The 23,214-nt window shown below is 47.4% G+C and overlaps 1 protein-coding gene across 7 annotated transcripts in view; it reads left to right on the top strand.

Annotated features, from left to right (window-relative positions):
- Nucleotides 1-642: 642 nt before the first annotated feature.
- ZNF185 (zinc finger protein 185 with LIM domain) overlaps nt 643-23,214 on the top strand; it is a 36,785-nt gene continuing 14,213 nt past the window's right edge. For 4 of the 7 annotated variants that reach the window (XM_065846622.2, XM_065846624.2, XM_065846623.2 and 1 more), the window contains exons 1-18: nt 643-721; nt 3,304-3,442; nt 4,016-4,075; nt 5,915-5,953; nt 7,395-7,469; nt 8,257-8,331; nt 8,947-9,027; nt 10,509-10,592; nt 11,578-11,616; nt 12,407-12,490; nt 14,073-14,147; nt 14,778-14,858; nt 15,290-15,358; nt 17,209-17,292; nt 19,678-19,722; nt 20,089-20,175; nt 21,011-21,094; nt 21,598-21,696. In XM_065846622.2, coding sequence (XP_065702694.1) covers nt 697-721; nt 3,304-3,442; nt 4,016-4,075; nt 5,915-5,953; nt 7,395-7,469; nt 8,257-8,331; nt 8,947-9,027; nt 10,509-10,592; nt 11,578-11,616; nt 12,407-12,490; nt 14,073-14,147; nt 14,778-14,858; nt 15,290-15,358; nt 17,209-17,292; nt 19,678-19,722; nt 20,089-20,175; nt 21,011-21,094; nt 21,598-21,696 — 1,325 coding nt within the window. In that variant the 5' untranslated portion in view covers nt 643-696. The remainder of the gene's footprint in view (nt 722-3,303; nt 3,443-4,015; nt 4,076-5,914; nt 5,954-7,394; nt 7,470-8,256; nt 8,332-8,946; nt 9,028-10,508; nt 10,593-11,577; nt 11,617-12,406; nt 12,491-14,072; nt 14,148-14,777; nt 14,859-15,289; nt 15,359-17,208; nt 17,293-19,677; nt 19,723-20,088; nt 20,176-21,010; nt 21,095-21,597; nt 21,697-23,214) is intronic. The other 3 variants (XM_071813388.1, XM_071813389.1, XM_071813390.1) reach the window with 3 other exon arrangements.

The following is a 23,214-nucleotide window of genomic DNA, read 5'->3' as shown; positions in this document are numbered from 1 at the left end:
TTGTGGTTGTTTTTGATTCAACTACATCACCGAACAATCAACACTCTGCAAATCCCTCATCTCAGATCATCTCCAAAGTTGCACACCCAGGAGTTTCTCCTTGCTGCTTTACCGTGGTCATTTGAAGAAGGGGCCCATCTGCCTTCAGAAGCAAGAACTAACTTATTCTGAGACAGGCAGTAAGACGTTCTCTCTGCTGTATCTTGGGGGAATAACCAATGTCTCTGCCAACTGAAATTTCTCAAGAGCCTTTATGTTCTACTTCCATTAGACAAAACCACTGAGGTTCACCCAAGCAGCCTCAGCTGCTCTGATTTACACAGATCCCAGGTCTGTCCCACCTGAGTGGCTCTGGGCACTTTTGCTGAGGTTTCCACCACTTTCCTCCCAGACCTGGAAGGATGAATCTGTCATGGCCAATCTGAAGACTTGGTAGTGTGGGGAACATGCCCTTTTGAGTTTTCCTCTCCTTGACACTGAAGGCACACAAGGGGAGAAATCACAGCTCTGTGTACATGCCGCAGTCTCCCCACCCTCCAGGCTCTGTGGCTGTGACACTGTTGTGATGGTCTCCCTTCCACATAACTTCAAAGGTTTTTATATCAGAAGTACTAATCTACTTTTTTGCTTTTTCATTTCTTCCAGGGGTTTGTTGTCTCCAAACAATAACTGAAGGGGAAGGTGCTTCTGAGAACCATGTTGTCCCTGGGTGTCAGTAAAGGTAATTCCTTTCCATCCCAAGCTGTTGGAAATCTGTCCACTGTCGTGGCTTTGCTTTGCCCTCTTTGCTCGGTTGTATCTGCTCTAACGTCTGCTCAGCTCCCCCAGTCTACCGTGTCGAAGGGTAAAGGACACCTCTTCCTTCTCTGGCACCCTCTCCAACCTGCAGCTCCAAAATTGGGTGCATTTGGCTGCAATTTCAGTATCCATGAAGGTATGGAGAGCGTGTAGCCTGGCTGAGGTTTTGAGATGAGTGCAAGACTAATAAACTCCCATATTATTATCTTTTCAAGACCCTCCTTAAAATTCTCTGTCTTTGAAACATCTACTGAAAGTACAGCAGCACCAGCAGCCAGCGTAGCAGCTGACCAGGGTGGCTTCCCTGTACCTCTGTCTTACCCACACCCTCTTGTTGTCTCTTCTAGAGATAAACCCCAAAAGTCTGTGGGCTGGAGACCACCCCTGTGCAGTGCGCAATGTCCATACAGTAAAAAGAAGTCTGCCTTTATTATTAATAAACTCCTAATCATGTCTTATTATCAAAGAAGTGTGTAAAACATCATACTGGGGCTACAAGTTCCTCTGAGTTGTCCCAGGAACAAGCCCAAGCTGTAGAATTCTGTGGCGGATTCTGAGGTTTAGTTTTTAAGCAATGGATGCTCACAGGACCTTTAGATGTGAACAGATGGGATGGTGCTTCTGAATCCATAGATAACCTGAAAGAGTGATGTGGAGAAGAGTGGAAATGCCTTATTCATCCATTAGACAGTAGATTTAATTCTTTATTTCAGTGCTAAAAGAAGCAGCCCTTTTCCTTCCAGGTTCTCCCCATGAAGAGTGTTACTGCTGGTCCCTAAACTGCACCCTGACATACATACGGCCCTGCATTAACTAATTCCACGTGAGGAAGGACATTCTCTTCATTGCTATAGCTGTGTTTTCCTTAGAGACGATCCAATATGACCAGTTGTTTAAAAAAATTTAAAATCCTACCTCTACTACATAACACGCACTCGAAACACGTGACTGCGTTTCAGAGATTAATGGATTTACTGCAGGTCAGCTGCTCGGTGACAACTATTTCTGGCCAGCCTTCTAGTGCATCACAAGCACAAGATACAGAGACTTAGCTGAACCTCCTTTCCTGGTAGCTAAATTGGATTATTTCATGTTTGCCACAGGCTCAGAGTGTGCAGGCAGGCAGTTCTCTTGGCTCGGATGATAAGATGTTGTAAAGCTGCAATAACTTGTTGATGTTGCTAAACCCAGGAGCTGTGTTGGTCCAAGTGTGATGAGGAGAGCGATCTTGATGTTTTCAGTCTTTACCAGTCATTTCCAAAATGGCAAAAGATGGAAGAGAGTCAGAAGTATATAGAAAAGATTTCCTTATCTGGTCTTCATCTTCAAATTTCTCTGTGGGAGAAGAGCTATTTCACACAGAATCACAGAATGTTAGAATGATTGGAAGGGACCTCGAAAGACCATCCAGTCCAATCCCTTTGCCAGAGCAGGAACACCTAGAAAAATGCTGAATGGAGAATTTCTCAGTAAAAATGCCTTTTAAAATTTTTTTAAGAATAATATCCAGCTACAATCAATTTGATCCAGTAGGATTTTGATACTCAAGGATGACCAGAACCCTTCACATCAGTCACCTGCACATTTTCTTCCGTTGTGAGAGACTGCTCCCCTTTCCCCAGCCTCCCATCTCCATCCCTGCCCACTCCCAATATTTTCAGCTTTAATACTCTTCCCCATTAACTTGTACTTTTTTCACCCTATCTCTTTCTCACTGGGAGGACTTAGCAACTCCTAATCCGTGACCCTCTGCAATTTCCCACATTTTAATTTGATGTTTTAAGTGGCCATTGCTGACTTCTCAACCAGAGAATGCAGTTGTGTTTCATCACCTCAACCAGAGACAAGGAGCAGAACGAGGATGGTGGCAGAGCTGCCGCAGGACAGCAAAAGAGAGACCATACAGGACAGGACTTTTCCCAGATTTGAGCCAGAACCGCCTCATTAGGGAGACATGGTTTGAGAATATGGTTTTGAAACAGAACCTTGGAATAGAAATAAGAAACCAAAGGATGTGTCTCCTCCAACTCTGAGAAGCCACCAGAGAAAGCTGACATGCCTTACCTCTAACCTCCAGCTCTGGGCTCAGCTTCATGCTCCAGATGAATCATCCTCTCCCATAAACCAGAAAAGCCTTATGCTAGAGCTGATGTGATGGGAAATACCAGAGGAAATTCACAGCTCTGTAAATATGAGATCAGGCCACCCACTGAATGTCTTTGGCCTTCCTGAGAGAAAATTACTCATTAAACAGCCTTCTGACAGGAAAGAAAAAACTGTACAAGTCTCTGTAGAGGGGTTATCAGAATAAATTGATCCTGAAGTTTGGATGACAGCTTCTTCCCATCTTTCATTAGAAGGGATAAAAAGGCTCATTCAGTGTTTGAATCTCTGATGGAAAGGAGGCCAGGTGCCCCCTCCTCTCTGAGATCCACCCACTGACACTGCGAATTCTCACCCTTTCTCAGCAGCCCATCTCGTCTCTCCTTCCTTTCCCTCTCCTAGGAGGTGTCATTCCACCCACGGATGAAGACCGTAGGAGGATCATCAAGCAGATGAAGGTTCGCACCACCCTGAAAGGAGATAAGAGCTGGATCCACCACCATAACTCAGACTCTGAGGACGAGAAGAAGAGCAGCCCGCTGTAAGTGTGACCACCAAGGAATGCTTTTCTTCCCCTCTTCCATGTGTGCACTGTTCTCCACTCTGCAAAACAAGCACATGTGGTGCTAGGATGTTTTGGGGTCTGTACGATGCCAGGAAAAGATACTGCCAAAGGAAAGCAGTGCTCCTGTTTATTTATTATATAAATGCAGGCTGGGGAGAAGCTCTGAGAAATGGCCCTTCCTGGAAGGTGTGAATCCAGCAGCACAGGCAGATCTGAAGTCTCAGGAAAGCTACAAAGATATTTTGAAGCCAGATTGTGTTTCTCCATCTCTGGAGTGACAAACAAAGGGGTAGATCTTGATGGGAGGAAGTTTAAGGGATAAAACAGCCAGGTCTGCATCTCCCCCTGCAGCTCACAGGGCTGTGTCACACACCCACCCCTGAGCCAGGGAACACCACAATCTGCACCAGCTTCTCTTTAATTAGTAACAAAACCAAGCCAATCAGTCCTCTCTTAGCAACTCTCTCTGAAAACATCACTGCCATGTTCTGCAGGGCAGCTCAGCAAGAATAGAAGTTAATTATGTCATTGTGGTTTTTCTTTACTCAGGTCTGGACGGGTGGGTGGAGGATCCCCAGCCTCAACACCTATTGCTCCCCAGAGCGACAGGTAATTGTGGGGACCCATCCTGTTGCTTCCCTTCTCTGTTATCTGGTGGGGTTGATGCTTGCTTTCGCTGGTTCTTAAAAAACATCTGGTCTTTCTTCACCTCCTCATAACCACTCACTGCTGCGCTTGTGCTGAAAAAGAGTCCTTGAGGAGAGCCAGCATCGTCCAGCATAATGTCCTACATAGTGTCACCTTGTAGAGAGTGTGGCTTACTTCCTGCAAAGTCCAGATGCATGAATGGATGGATTGATACCTTTCATGCCTTCAAGCCCAGGATTACTGGTGCACATGAGCTCCGCTGCTGGTGCAGTAACTGTTTGCTCTAAGCCTGGGGGCTCCTCAGAGCAAGCAAAGCCCTGTGTGGGAGCTGCATTTGTTTCAGGCCCAGAGCATGAGGGCTTTTCAGGAGCCTGTAGGACTGGTGTCCTAAAATATACAACTGTTAGAAAGGCCTTAGTTGTATGTGAGAGCTCTTTGCTAGCTGCCATGCCATTGCTAGGAGAGCATTTCCCTGTCCCTTTTTCTGTGCCAGATCTTGTCACTTCTTGTTGCGATTGAACAGGATGGTTCCTTGCTGCGCCTGCCTCTTTCTGCCTCCCTCTGCAGCACAGCGCTTTATCAGGTACAGGATAAGTGCAACCAGGGACATTTGTGACATTGGAAATGTGGCATCAGAAGGGGCATCTTCACACAAATATGTGAGGGCCTCCAGTTGACAGAAGCTGAGTGACAGGGAGTCCAGGACATTCAGGATCTGTTTATGCTTCCAAGTGAGGACAGGCGTTCCTAATGCCAAGCTGGGCAACTTCTCAGCTTCCCTGCAACTCTTGTTCAAAGCTGAGTTCTCAGGGAGGAGCTGGGCAATGGGGCTGAGATGGGCTCCAGCCTGCTGGTCCCTGCTCCAAGGACCCTGCAGAAACAAGAGCCTGGGGCTGTGCTCATCACTCCTTGTCCTCTGGCTCATCCCATCCAGAGGGCTCCAGAGCCAGGCTAAGCTTGCAGTGAGTTTGCATTTCTGTGCCTGTAAAGGCAACTGGGTAAATCTGAGCTTGGCAGCCACCTCAAGCATGTAGTGATGGGCAGCATAAATCTGCCTTCCTGCTAAGCTCAGACCTGCTGGCAAACCCTGCTTGGAACAGGAGGTTAGACTTAGAGACCTGCTGAGCTTTCTTCCTGAATTATCTTCTGATCCTAAGGGCATCTGGACAGGCAGGAAAAGAGGGGTTGGTATATGAGCAGAGGTGAAGGCAGCCAGTCTGAGCTCATTTAATAGGAACCAGGTCCTTGAGGCCCATCTTGGTCCCCACCATGCTCTCAGGAAGACATCTCCAAGACAGCTCTAAGCAGGTTCCAGGGATGCTTCCTCCTGCCCTGGTGCAAGGGGCCAGATCCCCACCTGCTGGTGTCTCTTCGCTTTCCCTCCTGGGAGCTGTGAGCACTCCATCCTGAGAATGGGCCCTCAGAGAAGTTATTGTGATGATGGTGTTTTCCTGCGATGAAACAACCAGAATCTCTACTATACCAAATCCCCCCTCTCTCTGCCATCAATTGACGGACATAATTTTGAGCCAGAAAACACCGTCAGCCTGGCTAATTTTATCTTGCTAACTCTAAAATTCACTTTTCTTATTAAAGTCTTTTATAAAGCTAGTTCTGATGATTCCTGATTTTTAAAGAACCCTCCCAAGGTTAATTTTGGTGCAGCAGCTGAGGTATCACCCAAGACCCATTTAGGCAGATTTTGGCTTGACAGCTATGTGGACATTTCCCTTTAATACTGGTGCTGCTGCTGTTGCTTTTCCATGTCTCTTAATTTACTAATGTCTGTTCTTTGCACAGGTCTTCTGCCTCCAAGCCTCCATCTGGTTACCTCATCAGGTTGGTATAGAGTGGCATATGTTAATATTTGGGCTTTAGGGGAAGAAAACGTAGATCAGAAGCAACAAGCATGAAAAACAGGACTATCTCTTGGGTTCTCTGATTAGTTAGGAACATCACAATGCTGAAGGAGTACCTTGGTGAAGAGACAGTCCTGAGTATTTTGTTTAACAGGTAGTTTGATGGTGATGTTAACAGCAAATCTGATCCCTGTACGATACAGTGATCACACATGGGAAGATTATCATGCTATAAAAATATTCCACTGTCCTTGTCATCAACACCAGTTATGGGACTTTTCTCAGGTTTACTCTTCCAAGGAAGGACCTTCTCATTCTTGGTGTCACAGAATCCCAGAGTGTCAGGGATTGGAACGGACCTTAAGAGCTCATCCAGTGCAATCCCCCTGCCAGAGCAGGAACACCCAGGAAGGTGTCCAGGCGGGTTTGAATGTCTGCAGAGAAGGAGACTCCACAACCTCCCTGGGCAGCTTGGGCCAGGCTCTGCCACCCTCACCGGGAAGAACTTTCTACTCATACTTAGAGTGGAACTTCCTGTGTTCCAGTTTGCATCCATTGCCCCTTGTCCTGTCACTGGTTGTCACTGAGAAGAGCCTGGCTCCATCCTCCTGACACTCCCCCTTTCTATATTGATCCCCATGAATGAGTCCCCCCTCAGTCTCCTCTTCTCCAGCTCCAGAGCCCCAGCTCCCTCAGCCTTTCCTCACACGGGAGATGCTCCACTCCCTTCAGCATCTTGGTGGCTGCGCTGGACTCTCTGCAGCAGTTCCCTGTCCTTCTGGAACTGAGGGGCCACAACTGGACACAATATTCCAGGTGTGGTCTCCCCAGGGCAGAGTAGAGGGGCAGGAGAACCTCTCTGACCTACTGATCACCCCCTTCTAACCCACCCCAGGTACCATTGGCCTTCCTGGCCACAAGGGCCCAGTGCTGGCTCATGGTCACCCGGCTGTCCCCAGGACCCCCAGGTCCCTTTCCCCTACACTACTCTCCAATAGGTCGTTCCCCAACTTATACTGGAACCTGAGGTTGTTCCTGCCCAGATTGAAGACTCTACACTTGCCATTGTTCCGTTTCATTAAATTTTTCCCTGCCCAACTCTCCATCCTGTCCAGGTCTCTGGATGGCAGCACAGCTTCCAGTGTCAGCCACTCCTCCCAGCTTCGTGTCATCAGCAAACTTGCTGACTGCACTCTATTTCCCTTGCCCAAATCATTGATGAATATATTGAATAATACAGGCCCCAGTACTGACCCCTGTGGCACTGCACTAGATACAAGCCTCCAGCTAGCAGTCCTGAGCCAGCACCTTCCTCCTGACAGGACACACAGACACTATTATGCCAAAGAGTAGCTGCAGGTCTCTTAATTTTAATTCCAAACTCTGTCCTGCAAAAAATTTAATGTCTCTTTTCTCCCCAGAGGGGTGTTCACAAGAACCATCGATAAGACCTCTTCTGTGCCAGATTCTACATCTTCTAATGCAGCACAAAAAAGGTATGTGTGTGTCTTCTTCATGAAAATAAGATTTTAAGCATTGTATATATATGTGTATGTAGTCATCCTTTTACTTTGGCCATTGTTTCTGCTGAGCTCCGCTAAATCTCTGCTGAATGCTGTAAGACATGGCTGTTCATCTAACAGCTCCACTCAGCAGATGTGCAAAAAAGGCATCAAACTCCATATTTTCTTCACCATGGGATGGCAGTTGGCTGTGAAAGCACTGAAGGATTTGGGGTTAATTTGGCAAATAATTTTGGGCAGGGGACAAATCACAAGGGGACAAATCACAATGCTGTAATGGTTCATTTTTATGTTTTTTGAAACCTGTCTTGTGAGAGGCACTTAGTAAGTAAGATCTAAGCATGTCTCTCATTTAAGCAGATGCCTTGCTGCGCCTCAAGTGAAACCCGTTGAAACCCCATTTTTCCCCCTGTTTTGATTGATCTGGGGAGAAGGATGATGCCACAAGGTGTCTTCTTCCTCCTCACTGCCTGATCCTGGGATGGGGTAGCACTGTCCCGCAGAGGGCTGTGCCCATATCAGCTCTGACAACTCACACTGACCCTGGGGAAGCCAAGCAGACCTCAAATCCTAGTCCAAGGCTGTGAAAATAAGGGAAATGCTGCCCTTCAATTAAATATAACAGCATTCCCTGAATTCAGAGAGCGGATCTTCGGGATCACCCTGTTTTCCTCCATCATGCAGAGCATGAGCTCACGTGGGGGACAGGGTGGCGAAGGGTGAGGGTCACGATAACAGCTGTGATTTGTGTTGCCTGCAGCTCTGCCGCGAAGGGCCACAGCCTGGGCCGTCCCCCCTCTGGCTACAGGATGACCACTGAGGATTACAAGAAACTGTGAGTGTGCCAAGGGGAGCAGCACTTTCTGTCCGTGTGCAGGCTCAGCAGCGCCTGAGCCCCAGAGATGGATGCCTGGCCAGGCAGGGCTTCTTCAGCTGAGCCCTGCAGAGCTTTCCCTGGAAACTGAGGCACTCCCCGGTGCTACCTCCAGGCCTGTGTGCACCACAAAGTATTCCCTGAAGTGGTAATGGCCTCTGTATGGAATCACTTTTATCACTTGGTAGCAATGAAGGCAGAAAGTGGAGGATGCAGCCTGGGGATGTGGTCTGCAGCATCTCTGGCCTTTCTGAAGCCAGGACAAAAGAGGGTCCTTGTGGCAGAACAGCACTGCTGACGTTTCCTACGCTGCTTTTCATGTCAAAGAGCGTGGCTTTATTCTGAAAAGCTGAGCATTTATCATGAAATAGCCTCTGGGCTTAACCCTTCTATTAAGAAAACAAAATCCTATGGGGACACGTGTACCCCACTTTGCATGAAAAACACAAGTGTCTTCCACACTTGTGTGCAAAACTTCAAGGGTCTGAACCTGTTTCCCTTGAATTTACCTTCAGTTTTTATCATGCTACCTCTGCAACAGTCTACCCTAGCTCTCCCCTTCCCTTTCTGTTGCAGAGCTCCATATAATGTCAAGCAAAAATCAGTGGACTTGGATGAGGAGGATGTGCCTTTTTCTCCAGATGAACACAAAAAGAGGTATGCCCTCCAGGTAACCACCTTTTTCTTGCAGGGACAGTGACAAGTGGACATACTTTAGTTTAACTGTTCCTTACTGGGAGGGTCAGTTCAATGGTGATTACAGCTGAGCCATTAGGGCTGATTGCAATAAAATAATAATAAGCGGATATTTCTACACAGAGCGCATCTATGCCCACAGGCAACTATGCTCCCAACAAAATATAATTAAAAGCCTGATATGATTCAACCTGACAGAATACGCCAATTAATTTGGCAACTGGAAATGGGTTGTGGAATCCATCCGCTGCGTAGTGTCTATGTGAAAAGGAAAGAGACACACTGACGTGCTGGCAGTGGAGGGAGGAGCCACCTCCCACAGCCTACGAGTGCATCTCTGAGTCTGGACCACTTGGGGACTACATCTGTGTCCAGATCCAGATGGGTCTCTCGTTCTCATACCAGGAGCAAAATGTATTTTGTCCATGTGGTACATCTGCGTCTGATGCAGTCACCGTTCTTGTTGCTTTCACTCAAGTTTCTGAAGATACTTTTCACAGAATCCCAGAATATCAGGGATTGGAAGGGACCTGGAAAGCTCATCCAGTGCAATCCCCCCATGGAGCAGGAACACCCAGCTGAGGTTCCACAGGAAGGTGTCCAGGCGGGTTTGAATGTCTGCACAGAAGGAGACTCCACAACCTCCCTGGGCAGCCTGGGCCAGGCTCTGCCACCCTCACCCCGAACAAGTTTCTTCTCATATTTAAATGAAACCTCCTGTGTTCCAGTTTGCACCCATTGCCCCTTGTCCTGTCACTGGTTGTCACCAAGAAGAGCCTGGCTCCATCCTCCTGACACTCCCCCTTTCCATATTGATCCCCATGAATGAGTCCCCCCTCAGTCTCCTCTTCTCCAGCTCCAGAGCCCCAGCTCCCTCAGCCTTTCCTCACACGGGAGATGCTCCACTCCCTTCAGCATCTTGGTGGCTGCGCTGGACTCTCTCCAGCAGTTCCCTGTCCTTCTGGAACTGAAGGGCAAGATACAAGACTTTTACAAATGAAAACTTGGTAATTTGCCCACTGGGGATGAACCAATAAAAGTTCTTTCAGAGATCTGCCCTTCTCCTGTGGTGCATCTGGTGGTACTGTATAGACACAAGCAGTCCATGTAGGGTGTCAGCCACAAAGCCTGTGTCCCATTGTTTTTGTCCCATGTTATGAAATGTTGCAAAAGTCCAGGTCTTAACTCTTCTGGAAGAGGAGGGATTTTTCTTTTTGCCTCATGCTTTACATCCATGTGAAAGTGCTGTGGCTCAGCATGAACGATACTAAAGAAAAAGATGAGACATCATTTCTCCTCTGGCTTTCTGCTACCCAGAGCCTGGGAGCTCTGTCAGGGTTAGCACAAGCCTCCCCTGGGTTGTTCACCTGTTGCCTCTTCAAGGCTACAGCTGGCAGCAACCAACAGCACAAGGAGAATGTGACCTTTTCCCTCCCTTCCAGGACAGAGGCAGCCAACAGTGTCCTGAGGCGCACTGCCAGCAGGGAACGTGCTTACGTCCTCTCGGCGGCCAAGAAAAGCAACGGGTGAGTCTTCAGTGTGCAAGTGTGAGGCAGGAGACAGGGAAGAGGCTGTTGAAGGTGGTCCCATGGGGCTGGTGGCCTGACCCAAGGCTCTCTGAAGGTGATGGGTTCCTGTCCAGTGAGCGGAGAAGGCTTAGCTGCTATCTCTCCAGAAGTCCCCAAGATATCTGCAGGTTTCTGCCGATTTGGGGAAATCCTCCAGGAGTCTCGGGAAGTCTTTGTTACTGGGAGGGATGAAATTTCAGGAAGAGAAAAAACATGATAATCCATAATTCCCTGGGGCCCAAAATCCAGACTTCAGTGTTCAGACTCAGTTCTTAATACTGCTCTCTCTAATTTTGTTGCATGTAAGGGGAAAATCAGAAAGAAAACATAAACTTAATCCAATATGGATCAGCCTTTTGCAACAGAGTTTGTCTTTACATTGTGGTTGAACAATAGCTAGATTTACAAGATCCTGATCTTTTGCAGTTCCCTTTCACTATAAATCCCTTTCCTCTTGACATAACTCAGGGTGACACAATGAGGCACCAGGAGGTTGCTGGTGCGGGAGTGTGCAGGGAGAGGATGCACCAGCATCACTTGGCTGTGCCCAGAATGAGAGAAGCTCTCGGACAGGATTTGTGAGGATGTTAAGGGTGTTTGCACTGGCTGGTAGTTCTTCAGAAGCTCTGAGCGTCATGTGGGCTGGAGGGAGGCAGATCTGCAGGCAGGAAGAAAAACACCCATCGGGAAGGTATAAAATGAAAAACACCCTTTGGGGAAGCTTCTTCACATGTTATAACTAGTTGCTCTTTCTATTTTTATTTCCTCTGCTCTGTAATTTGCAGAGGTTTAACATGGCTGGGCACTGTCAGCTCTGCCCAAACGGTGTTACGTGACCCTTAATGCGTTGCACCATATGGGTCAGAGGCTTGGGAGCTGCTCCAGCCCAAGGTGTGTCTCTACCTCCAACCTTCTAACTGTTACCTTTATGCTTCCTTTACAGCAGCCCAACACAAGAATTTCCACCCTTGTTTGCCAAGAGGTAGGTCACTGACCCTCTGGAAGCACTGCTGCGGTTGTGCATTGTGTACTGCAACCAGGCTGCTGTTAAATGCTGGGACAGGAGATCCCCAGGTGTTTCAGAGCAGAGCAGGAGCACTTCCCTTAAAGGGATGCTCTGGTTTGAATCATGCTGGCTTTTGAGAGCCCACAGCGGTGTAAACACCGAGAACTTCCTGCCCAGGGCAGTGGTGGAGTCACCATCCCTAAAGGGGTTTAAAAGATGCATAGATGAGGCTCTTAGGGACATGGTTCAGCATTAGATTTAGGTTATGGTTGGACTCGATCTTAAGTGTCTCTTCCAACCAAAATGATTCTATGAGTCTATGAATATGGTACTGATGATGCTTTGGGTTATGGGCAACCTGAAACAAGGAGAGACTCGTTCACTGTCTTTCTTCTTCCAGGGAAGGCTGGTTCCAGCCAATAGGGTGAATACTCTTCAGGCATTTGACTTCTAAAGCAGTCAGTATGATGGGGAAATGATGCCTAGGGTGCTCTCTGGAATGCAGGCATTCAGCTGAGGTTGTTTGTAAACTGACTGTGACAGCAACATGCCCCTGATTTGGGCTGAAGATCTCACTTCATTCAGCCAGTTGAGGTGCTCACCAGCAGCAGAGCACAGGGAGTGTGAGGAGAGGGAAAAATCTGCCTCAAGGGGAAACAGAGAGACCACATAGCTTAAGGGAAAATAAGAGTACACTGCCTGAATTAGCTTGCAGTGGGGAATAGGAAACAGTGTGATATTTGTCTCTGTTTTTGCCTTTTGAAAGAATTGAGATAGAAGAAGAGGAAGGACAGCAGAGGAGGAGTCCAACTGTGTCTGGATTGTACAGGTTTACACCAGATGACAACAGGTATTTACCTCATCCTGGAGTAGTGTGTTGACTGTCTGATTTCAGGGCACACGGATTTGCCATCTTTACAGATAACTGCATTTATCTGCCAGCTAGCAGTTGTCTGAACGCAACTAGAGATGAAGGTTTTTCAAAAGAGACTTCTCAGAAAATCCCAGTTGCCCCTTTCTTGCAAGAAGGGAAAGACCCAAAATGAAAAACGAGGTCAGCTAACTTAGTGAGACAAATGGGCAGGCGTGAGGACAGGGCCAGAGTGTCATAAAGTACTCAATGAACAGTCCTGGAGGGTGACAAACTGCATTTAACTATGTGCCAATTCTAATGTGAGTTGTGTGGTGTAAACCTGCCACTGATCCCCTCTCCTGATTGCGCTCCACAGCCCAACTGGTCCTGTTTCCACGAGGTGCTCCTGTGCCACAGGAAGGAGCCTGGCGGCACTTCTGGAAAGGCAGCTCACAGGAGGTGTCAGCACAGGTTTTGATGAGCTCACCTGCCCACCAGGCAGCCATCAAATTGTCATGATTTTCTTTTACTAGCTGTGTGAACTGACCCCATCACCTAGACACAAAATACTCAATATCTCATTATTTCCAGTCCCCTGAGCCAGCTCCCTGCTTTTGTTAGACTTTAGATTTAATTATTCCACCGTGATAGCAACAGATAGGTGTGACCGGAGAGGTTTGAGAGGTTCATTATCTTTAAATTGATCTTTGGGAAATGTCAGTCTCGTTTCGAGCCCCCAGCCCCTTTCACAGGCTACGGAGCCCCGACAGACGGGCTGGAGCGTTCTGCCTCTGGTATGTGACACCTTGGGACAGGCCATCTCTGGTGGAAAGGGGCAGCAGTGACACTCTCTGCACTAGTCAGGAACAGCTGGCACGTGGTGTGGGACTGAGTGGGACCAGAAGTGTTTGGCTGAAATGGAAACGCTTGCCCTAGGAGGGAGAATCCTTCTCTGTTTTCAGGCTGATTAATTTGGGATTCAGCTTGCTGTTCCTTCTCAAAAGGGCTGCTTGAAGGCAGCCAGCAGCATTATTAGCTTCCCTGCCACTCTGGTCCTTAGCAAGCCTGGAAGAGAGTCCAACACATGAGGCCTTTCAGCCCCAAATGTTTTCTCTCCAGGATGAAGGAGCTGCCTCATGAATTTTGGTAGCATTGTGGTGCATGTTTGAGGTGGGGCTGGGAAGCATTTACCCTCCTTTCCTCACATAGTGCACATGTGCACATAGTGAAATCAGTTTTCTGAATGTGCTGAGCTTTAATCTATACATCTGGGGAAACTGATTTTCAGTGCAAACTTAAACATTGGGGATAGAAATAGCTCCGGCTGTGTTAAAAAGGAAAAGGCAGTTTCTGAAGACCAAGTATTTCAGCAGAAAGGCAGATACTCATCAGTGCAACAGCGCACAGGGACATCCGTGTGTGCGAGTCCCTGCACAGTGGGGTTTGGCCAGGGAGCAGATGCAAGAGTTGTGGGCCAGAAAGTAGGATGGGTCCCCCCCAGGAGACCCAGCTCCCTCCCCTAAAAAATCTTCTGTCTTTAATGCTTTGTTACTTTCTTTTTTCTTTGTTTTCTCCCCAGTACTAATGGGCTAAGAAAAAACAGTGTTGGGTCTTCCTGGAATGAGCTAAAGACAACAGCAGTGTCTCCCTCCAGGTAAGTGGGACAGCACAGCCAGGATTTCATGGACATCTTTTGCAGCTGTACCAGCCCACGTGTAGCTGTAGGTCAGAGACTTCTCTGGGAGGTGCAATGGAGCAGATTTGTCAGCCTTGACCATGGGAGACTTTTCTCAGATGCAGGCAACTGTTTTAAAAAGGTTTTATGTCTGAAATCCTTGTTATGTCCTGCAAGGATCTGACAACATCCTGATAGAAGTGCTCAAAACCTGGAAGATAGAAACCCAAACATGCTGAACTCTTTCTCACCAAATATGTGTAGTGGAATAATTTTCAGTTGCTTTCAATGTTGATTGATTGAATTCATGAGTATAGTATAAAAAATATTGCAATCGTTTTCCACAGCACTGCAAACAGTACTTTGGTTACTGACCTTGTTCATTATTTCTTTGTGTGTCATTGGCAGAAGGTAATAGCAGTGTTTTTAATTTAAAAATTGCTTCTCGAAGATAACTTTGTAAGTGAATGTATTGAAAACGGTGATGTTTGTTTTCCATTTTATTTATTCACAGAAAGGAACACTTCAATGCAGGCAAATTGTGGCCGGCTGCAGTGGGGAGCTGGTTTGTTCAGGAGTGACAGCTTTTTTCTTTGTCTTCTCTTGCAGCCCTGAAACAGGCAGTAAGAGCCAAACAACCACGTCCTTGAGTGAAACTTCAGAGAGAATCTCCACTTCTACTGAAATCAGGTAGGTCTGTCTGTGTCATCCTAAAGCTCCACTAAGGAAAGCGAGGGGCAGGATGCACTGGTGGGTTTGGCTCTGCTGGGTGGTATCTTCCCAGATACATGATAATTCTGGACGTGGTGCAGTCATGGAACAATAAATGCCATAGCACAGAAATCTAAAAAAAGCAACACTATACAAAAGCATTAGCAATCGGGGAGGAAATTATCCAGATGGAAGCTGTGGGCCTCCCACAGATTGAACATTACCCAGTACTTTGTGAGCCAAAAAACTGCAGACCTTTCTGTCTCCTAAACTCATCAGGCTTTCATTTTAATCCAATCCCTACACTGTACATAGAACACTTCCAACAAGGACCTTGCCCCACAGTTCTTATGCCTCACATTGTGTCCCCTCATTTCCCTACCTAATTGTTCTTGCTGTTTTGCTTGCAGAAATGTTGAAAACAGACAGGCCCCTAATGGGAAATCCTCATCTGAAACTGTGTCACAGCGTGGGGATGGGTAAGAAATTGAGAAAGGCTGATCTGTGCTGTGGAACATAAGGTGTAACTGTGCTCAGCAATAGCGTATACCTGCTAGTGGTCTCAAACAGATGGGATCTCTCCAGTCGTGGTCCTGGGCTGCTCTCCAAGAGCATTATCTGCTGCCTAAGCCGCAACTTGTCACTTTTCTGGACTCTTCCTTCACCTCCCTCAAGGATTCTCCTCCATGGCTCAGTCCATAAAGAGTCTACTTCATGCATCCTGGGGTGGATTAGAAGGCGGTGGTCAGTAGGTCAGAGAGATTCTCCTGCCCCTCTGCTCTGCCCTGGGGAGACCACACCTGGAATATTGTGTCCAGTTGTGGCCCCTCAGTTCCAGAAGGACAGGGAACTGCTGGAGAGAGTCCAGCGCAGCCACCAAGATGCTGAAGGGAGTGGAGCATCTCCCGTGTGAGGAAAGGCTGAGGGAGCTGGGGCTCTGGAGCTGGAGAAGAGGAGACTGAGGGGGGACTCATTCATGGGGATCAATATGGAAAGGGGCAGTGTCAGGAGGATGGAGCCAGGCTCTTCTGGGTGACAACCAGTGACAGGACAAGGGGCAATGGGTGCAAACTGGAACACAGGAGGTTCCACTGAAATATGAGAAGAAGCTTCTTCATGGTGAGGGTGGCAGAGCCTGGCCCAGGCTGCCCAGGGAGGCTGTGGAGTCTCCTTCTCTGCAGACATTCAAACCCGCCTGGACACCTTCCTGTGGAACCTCAGCTGGGTGTTCCTGCTCCATGGGGGGATTGCACTGGATGAGCTTTCCAGGTCCCTTCCAACCCCTGGCATTCTGGGATTCTGGGATTTACTTTTTTTACCTCTCCAATTGCCCTCCCACTGCCGTTCCCTTCCACCTACAAGGAATGTGTTGAACCTCAGGCACTGGTGGCTCTTGCGAATGTTGGTTCTGGTCCTCTGCACCCTGTGAAAAGTCTGAAGGGCTGGCTGAACAATGGGAAGGTTTAGAAAGCTCTGTTGTATGGAGGAGAACCTAAGAAAGAAGGAACTAATTTGGAACCTAAAGGCATGGGTACAGGTGCTGGGCACATTAAGTGACAGAGATCTGACACAGGTCAGACAGGGAACTTGCAGTTGAGGGAAACTTATGGCTCTCTTGAGAGAGAGATCACTCCCTCCTTGTACCCTTATCTCCAGTAGTCTTTATCCTCTGAACTGCACACAGGAGCATTTCAGATTTTTCAAATATACCCCATATTAACCGGGCTCTTTTTGTTCTCAGTGTTATCACTCTGAATTTTAGGCTGTGTCTAGACAGAAGCAGGCAGAGTTGTACATATGGCCTCACCTTTTGCTCTGTTGTGCTTAAGCAGCTGTAGAAGGGTTGGATTCTGTAGCAAATACAGTTAATCGCAACTCATCCTCCACCTCCATCAGTGAAGATAAAGCTAGAAATGTTCCCAAACCAATATCTGAGGCTGAAGCAAAGTCTAGGGTGCTTGAAAAAAGGTAAAGGCTGGCCTTTTGTCATGGTAATTCAACTGAGGCCCGTAAATATATCCTGTATGTCATTGCACGGCTGTCCTAGTTACGATGCACTTGTTGTGTTTGGGGTCATTTGGGTCACGTAGCTGCTCCTAATTGTGAGTCAGTCTCCCAGAGAAATTAAAGGATGCCTCATTACTTAAACCACCCAGAACTGGAGAGAGATTAATTGGCAGGGAAGGAGGGAGATAGACGCACCGTTAACAGCTCCGTAGGAGGGAGAGCTGGCTGGTGCTCCTCCTAACTAAATGTTAGTAGGCTGATCTAGGATGATACAATATAAACGCCATCAGGTCATATCTCACTAGCATTTTCCTTTTTCTAGTGACAAACCTCTGAAAGAAAAGTCTGAGTCGCTCCCATGGGACGAACCGGCGCCCAGAGAAACTGCCGTTTCCACGAATGGAAGGTAGAGTTAGTGTGAAATTCCTTTATTGATTTGAGCAGTGTGCAAATCAGAAACTGCTGCTGTCTGGAAAACTTGGAATGGATATTTACTGCTGGCAAAATGTGGTTTGATCTGTGCTTTGTGGAACTGCAGCTCTTTCTCTAAAATTTTGCTTAAGGAAGGGGACAAAAAGAAAATGCTACCCTCTTCAATACAATTGGGTGATCTTTTGTTCCAGTTGTTGTTTTTTTTTTTTTTTAGTTTCTATGATACAAAAAAACCACAACAAAACAAGAAAAACAAACCTACAACCAAAGCCAACAGCAAAAACCCCCAACCAACCAACCAAAGCAACTTTTGTGGTTCACTTCTGCATTTTCCAGGGTTATTCCCAAATGTCAACCAGTTTTGGAATGTAATTGTTAATTATTTATTTTTTCTTTACAGTATAGAGAGGTTCACACTCAATGTCTCTCTAGGCCTCCAACCTCCACCTACCTGTTTACTTTTGCAACAAGAGACCCCTGTAAAAAAGAAAATCAACCGAAAACCAAAACACAAAAGGAAATTGCGCATTCTGTGTGGCACACTAAGTTTTCAGTGACAAGGAATAATTGTGTCCTAACTCTAAGATATTGTGGAAAGCAGAGGAAGATCCCCAGATCACAGTGGATCTCCTTCGCTTGGGCTCCACACTGTGCCGCACTCGCTGCTCTCAGGCACATCTCCCTCTCTAGAAAACCCTGGTTTCATTTCAGCCACTGTGAGTCTGAGGGGACTTCTCAGCGATCTGCTGAAGGTGACTAAACCAGCTCAGTTCCTGCCTGTTCCACGGCAGCATGTGGCAGTCTCTACAGTCCATTTCACAGCTTTTCACAGGATTTCACAGGTTCACAAATGTCAGGGGTTGGAAGGGCCCTGGAAAGCTCATCCAGTGCAATCCCCCCATGGAGCAGGAACACCCAGCTGAGGTTCCACAGGAAGGTGTCCAGGCGGGTTTGAATGTCTGCAGAGAAGGAGACTCCACAACCTCCCTGGGCAGCCTGGGCCAGGCTCTGCCACCCTCACCATGAAGAAGCTTCTTCTCATATTTAAATGGAACCTCCTGTGTTCCAGTTTGCACCCATTGCCCCTTGTCCTGTCACTGTTTGTCACCGAGAAGAGCCTGGCTCCATCCTCCTGACACTCACCTTTTACATATTGATCCCCATGAATGAGTCCCCCCTCAGTCTCCTCTTCTCCAGCTCCAGAGCCCCAGCTCCCTCAGCCTTTCCTCACACGGGAGATGCTCCACTCCCTTCAGCATCTTGGTGGCTGCGCTGGACTCTCTCCAGCAGTTCCCTGTCCTTCTGGAACTGAGGGGCCACAACTGGACACAATATTCCAGGTGTGGTCTCCCTAGCGCAGAGTAGAGGGGCAGGAGAACCTCTCTGACCTACTGACCACCCCCTTCTAACCCACCCCAGGTACCATTGGCCTTCCTGGCCACAAGGGCCCAGTGCTGGCTCATGGTCACCCTGCTGTCCCCAGGACCCCTAGGTCCCTTTCCCCTACGCTGCTCTCTAATAGGTCATTCCCCAACTTACACTGGAACCTGGGGTTGTTCCTACCCAGATGCAATACGCTACACTTGCCCTTGTTCCATTTCATTAAATTTCTCCCTGCCCAGCTCTCCATCCTGTCCAGGTCTCTGGATGGCAGCACAGCTTCCAGTGTCAGCCACTCCTCCCAGCTTGGTGTCATCAGCAAACTCGCTGATAGTACACTCTATTCCCTCATCCAAATAGTTTTCTAGGGAGTCTGCACCCTCACTGGAAAAAATTTTGAGTTTCACAAATCAAGAAAGGTTGCAAACTGCAAAGAGCAGTGGCTGTGCTCCTGTCCAGCCTGAGAAAGTGGAAGTGAGGGAGGAAAGGCAGAAGAGAAGGTCAGTGAGAGCTATCTACCTGCGTGCTGTTCGCCACCCACAGCCTGGAAAGAACAGAAACATATGGTTATGGATCAAACACCTGAAGTTCCCTGTTTTGTCAGCTCCTAGGGGACGTCAGGGCTGCTCCTTCCCTTCTGTGCGTGCAGATGGAGGTGCTGGTGTTGCAGCTGTGGGCTGTAGGACATCCCGCTGGGTCTGGAAGAGTCCTGGCTTGAATTTCCAGATGACTCCATACCGTTGGCACCTGTCATATGTCGATGATGTTCAGAGTTCCTAAATGCTACTTTGTATCATACTTCAGGCACACTGAATTGCCCCAAAGTTTCTCACCATTTGTCCTGTAGAAAAATACTGAGGAACAGCTCCGAGAAGTTTTAGGGATTTCCTCCTCTTTTTTATTAAATGCATTAGAAAGTAGTTGTAGGACATTATGCAAACTAAAGATGCTTTCTAAAGGTGCTGTCTCTCCTTTTCAGCTATCCTGAACACACAGAAGCCAACAATGGATTTCACCCACCAAAGTACGTGTAAACCTATTAACAGTGAAACATTTACTTTTCCTTCTTGATTTTAGAGTGAGTCTTTTCCTGACCTAATACTGCCCTAACAAATGTGTTCTGGGAGTGCACTTGCAAAGCTCCAAATGGACTGAGATCTTACAGTTCCTTCCCTTGCACTGGCGTGAGCTGGTTCAATTTATGTCTCTGCCCTTCAGGTCTGCTGCAGAAAATTTACTGAGCTAAGCAGGAAGGAGGAAAAAATGTCATGTTTAGGACAGGAAATCTCATGTTTGATATTTTTACTTCTTGCTGTATTCTCTAACTTGCTAAGCTACCTTCTGAGACCCACAAAATGTTCTCTCTTACCAAGTCCAACTCTGGTTGCAGGGACAGACCTGCAGATGCTACAGATGAGCTGCACCATCAGTACGAGACCTCTCACTGCCTGGATGATGCAAAGTCTGAACATGCAAGGTCAGGGCTTGGTGCTGGTGCTCACGGTGCTGCTCACAGAGGGCACATGTGAGGTGGAGAATTAGTAACTTGTCCAGAGTAGAGCTGGAAGCAGAATCCAAACTGGGCAACAAAGCAAAGGGAGCCAGAAAACCCTGGGGTGCTGAACAGTGGGAATATCATTCTGTCTATTCACTGTTACACATCAACATCTTTCTACAGAAGCAGCCTGGGAGCAAATTCAGCAGCTTTATCGTTGCTTTTAGCATTGATATCAAAAGCACCTCCACTCCACATGCTTTTTAAAGCGTGCTTGCTTCCTTAACAATGTTGGAAGCGTGGAATCAGGCAAAAGTTGACACCAAACACACTAATCTCCCTGAAGATGCTTTATTCGCTTACTTTAGTCCATTATTTTGGGAGCTGACTCCACGTATTGGCTTACTTGAGGTGAGCAAATGAAGTCTTCAGACCTGCTAGCTGAGGTGAGGAGGATCACAAGCTCCCAGTAGGATGGTGTAAATTCCAAGACCTACAGCTGCTGCTAGTAATGTAGGAAGGTCTTCCCTAAAGTTATTCATATTGTACTTTGTCCCAGGTGACAGGCCAGAAAAGTCTTGTATCCAGCCAAGACATGTGAATTGAGGCCAAGTAACTGTGTTAGTTCCATTAACAGCCTCTGTTCTTCTTGATTAGAGGTAGTGAAAATGTTTTTTCTGAAGGAAAATCAGTTATCTGAGAAAATTACTTTCTGTTTCCTGGTCTCATATGAAGTGCAGTGTTGTTATTTCATACAGGTCTCCCATGAAGCCTTTGGCAAGCTATCAAGCTGTAGATTCCTTCCTTCTTTTCACAGGTCTAGCCTTCAATCTGAAGCCCCTTTTCCTCCTACTGAGAGAGCCCCTGTGCACCTAGAGGACACAGAATATTCCTTTAAGAGGTAAGAGTGGGGTAAATTTAGTGGGTGTATGAGTCATACTGAGGATTAAGGAAAATCTGAATGGGCAGGCACAAAAAGAGGCTGCGTTTCACAGCTTTTGTTCCAAGGACAAAGGCAACTGTGCTGAGGTTTAAAGTGCAGCTTGCAAAATAAACCAAGCGGTTTGCATTGCATCCCTCCTCGCTCTTGTTTGACATGAGCCAAGCACCCCAGCCTTTTTTTTTCTCCTCTTGGTGCTTGTGTGCTTTGTGGGGTTAAGTCACTGCCTTCTCATCCACTGACAATCCAGTGAAATGCTACAGCAATACTGGAGTGTCAGATGAATGAAATACAATGAAATACAACTGTCATCTAAATATGGTCCCTAGAGAAAAAAACCTGGTGTGGGACAATAAATGGTACAGATTGACACAAGCCTTGCCTGGTGAGGAGATAGTACTCGCTAGTGCAATGATTAATTTGCCAGTTGTTAAAGACGTAATGGGCCTTTCTTTGATTATCAGATCTGTCCTGGGCTACGAGGAGAGAAGCAGCCCCCAAGAGAGCAGATACACCAGTCCTGATGTCCCAGCGTACAGCAAGCCTTACTGGAATGACACAACGTAAGGACCTGACCTGCTGACCCCATGCCTCCTAATATGTTCTTTCTCATTGTTGAAAGCCTCAGAAATACCAGTTGCTCAGGAAATACAAAGCACAAGAAGAAGAGCATAATAAGGGCCATTTGTCCAAGGTCTAGCCTGCTCCTTTCTCCAATAGCCATTGAAATAGGAAATTGCATACTGTGTTCGCTGAACGCTGTAACCACACAGCAAATGCATTTAACATTTCCCCATTTTTTTTCCTGGCCTGGCTGCAGGTGGCACCGTTCAGCTCTGATCTCCTTTCAGCTCCGCCTGTGCTGTGCTTATGAGCCTGGACAGAGATGTTTGCTGCATCCTGTCCCAGTCCTGGGGTGGGATATGAGCATCACCCGCTTCTCCTCCCTTGCCCCCCACAGGGAGAAGCCCAAGGTGTGGAGCGGGATAGGAGCTGGGGCAGTAAGGACAATCAGGGTGCACTCCTGGGAGTCCCTTTGTGTGGATTGGTACAGCTTTTGAGTACTTTGGGTTTTGCACCCTAGTGCAGAGATGGCTAATATCTCTAAAAACTCACAGGAAAACCAGCCAAACAACTGTCATTGTCATCGTTTTGGACACCTCTGTTGAAGGCCTGTTTCAGATGCCAACTGTACGTGGATGGCTGAATCTCATCCTGAATTAGCAGCAGGACTAGGAATAGGCCACGTTTCTCCTCAGTCCAACATTCTTTGGACATCCATGTCTTTACCATTCTTCCTTGCAGGCATGACTTAGGTTTCCTTGGCTAATACTCCTCTCCTGGAACAGTATTGTCAGACAGAATGGCCCTTCCTGTCCCAGGGGAAAAGGCAGAGCTCAATGGAGCTGCTGAGTCTCATGAAGCACAGCTCCAGCACAGCCATTTCCCAACTGGTTCTCTCAGATCCACCTCTGTACTTAGCATGCTAGAACAACTCCTCCTCCAGTAGATCCAGCTCTTCTCTGAGCAACAGCAGGGCTGCTGCTCCAAAGAGCCAGCGCAAAGTCAACAAGCATCCTGAGAAAAGGGAGTTTGAGCTAGAAAGGCACAGGAAGTTGCAGCTGTGCTGAGTGGTATTGGATACACTGAATGAGTGAGTCTGGCTACAGAAAAACTGCAGAGTATTGGACAGAGAGGAACATTTCAAATTCAGCCTCAGGTGTTATCAGACACTGGATTAGATGTGATGTCCTGGCACACACATTCTGATGTACAATATAGCCTCAATAACTACTGCGATACCCTGCAGGTCTGCTTTTACACTAGAAAGTAGTGTGTTTGTCTAGAGAAAACATGGTTTGGATGAGTATTTTAAAGAGCTAATTTCAGCATGTGAAAATGCTGCTGCTTGACCCATCCATTGAATTCCAAGCAGCTAATCGGTGTTTCGTGCCATGCTGAGGTCAGCGCTTCATTGTGCTGGTTACAGCTTAGCCCTTGGAATATCCTCCACCAAAGCCTTGTGACCTTCTTTCTTCTCAGTGCGCATTGAACTGAGCTTTCAGGTGTTTGTGCTTGAC

The sequence above is a fragment of the Patagioenas fasciata genome, chromosome 11 (genome assembly GCF_037038585.1).
Source record: "Patagioenas fasciata isolate bPatFas1 chromosome 11, bPatFas1.hap1, whole genome shotgun sequence".
Taxonomy (NCBI): domain Eukaryota; kingdom Metazoa; phylum Chordata; class Aves; order Columbiformes; family Columbidae; genus Patagioenas; species Patagioenas fasciata.
This window is presented reverse-complemented; position numbering and strand designations above follow the sequence as displayed.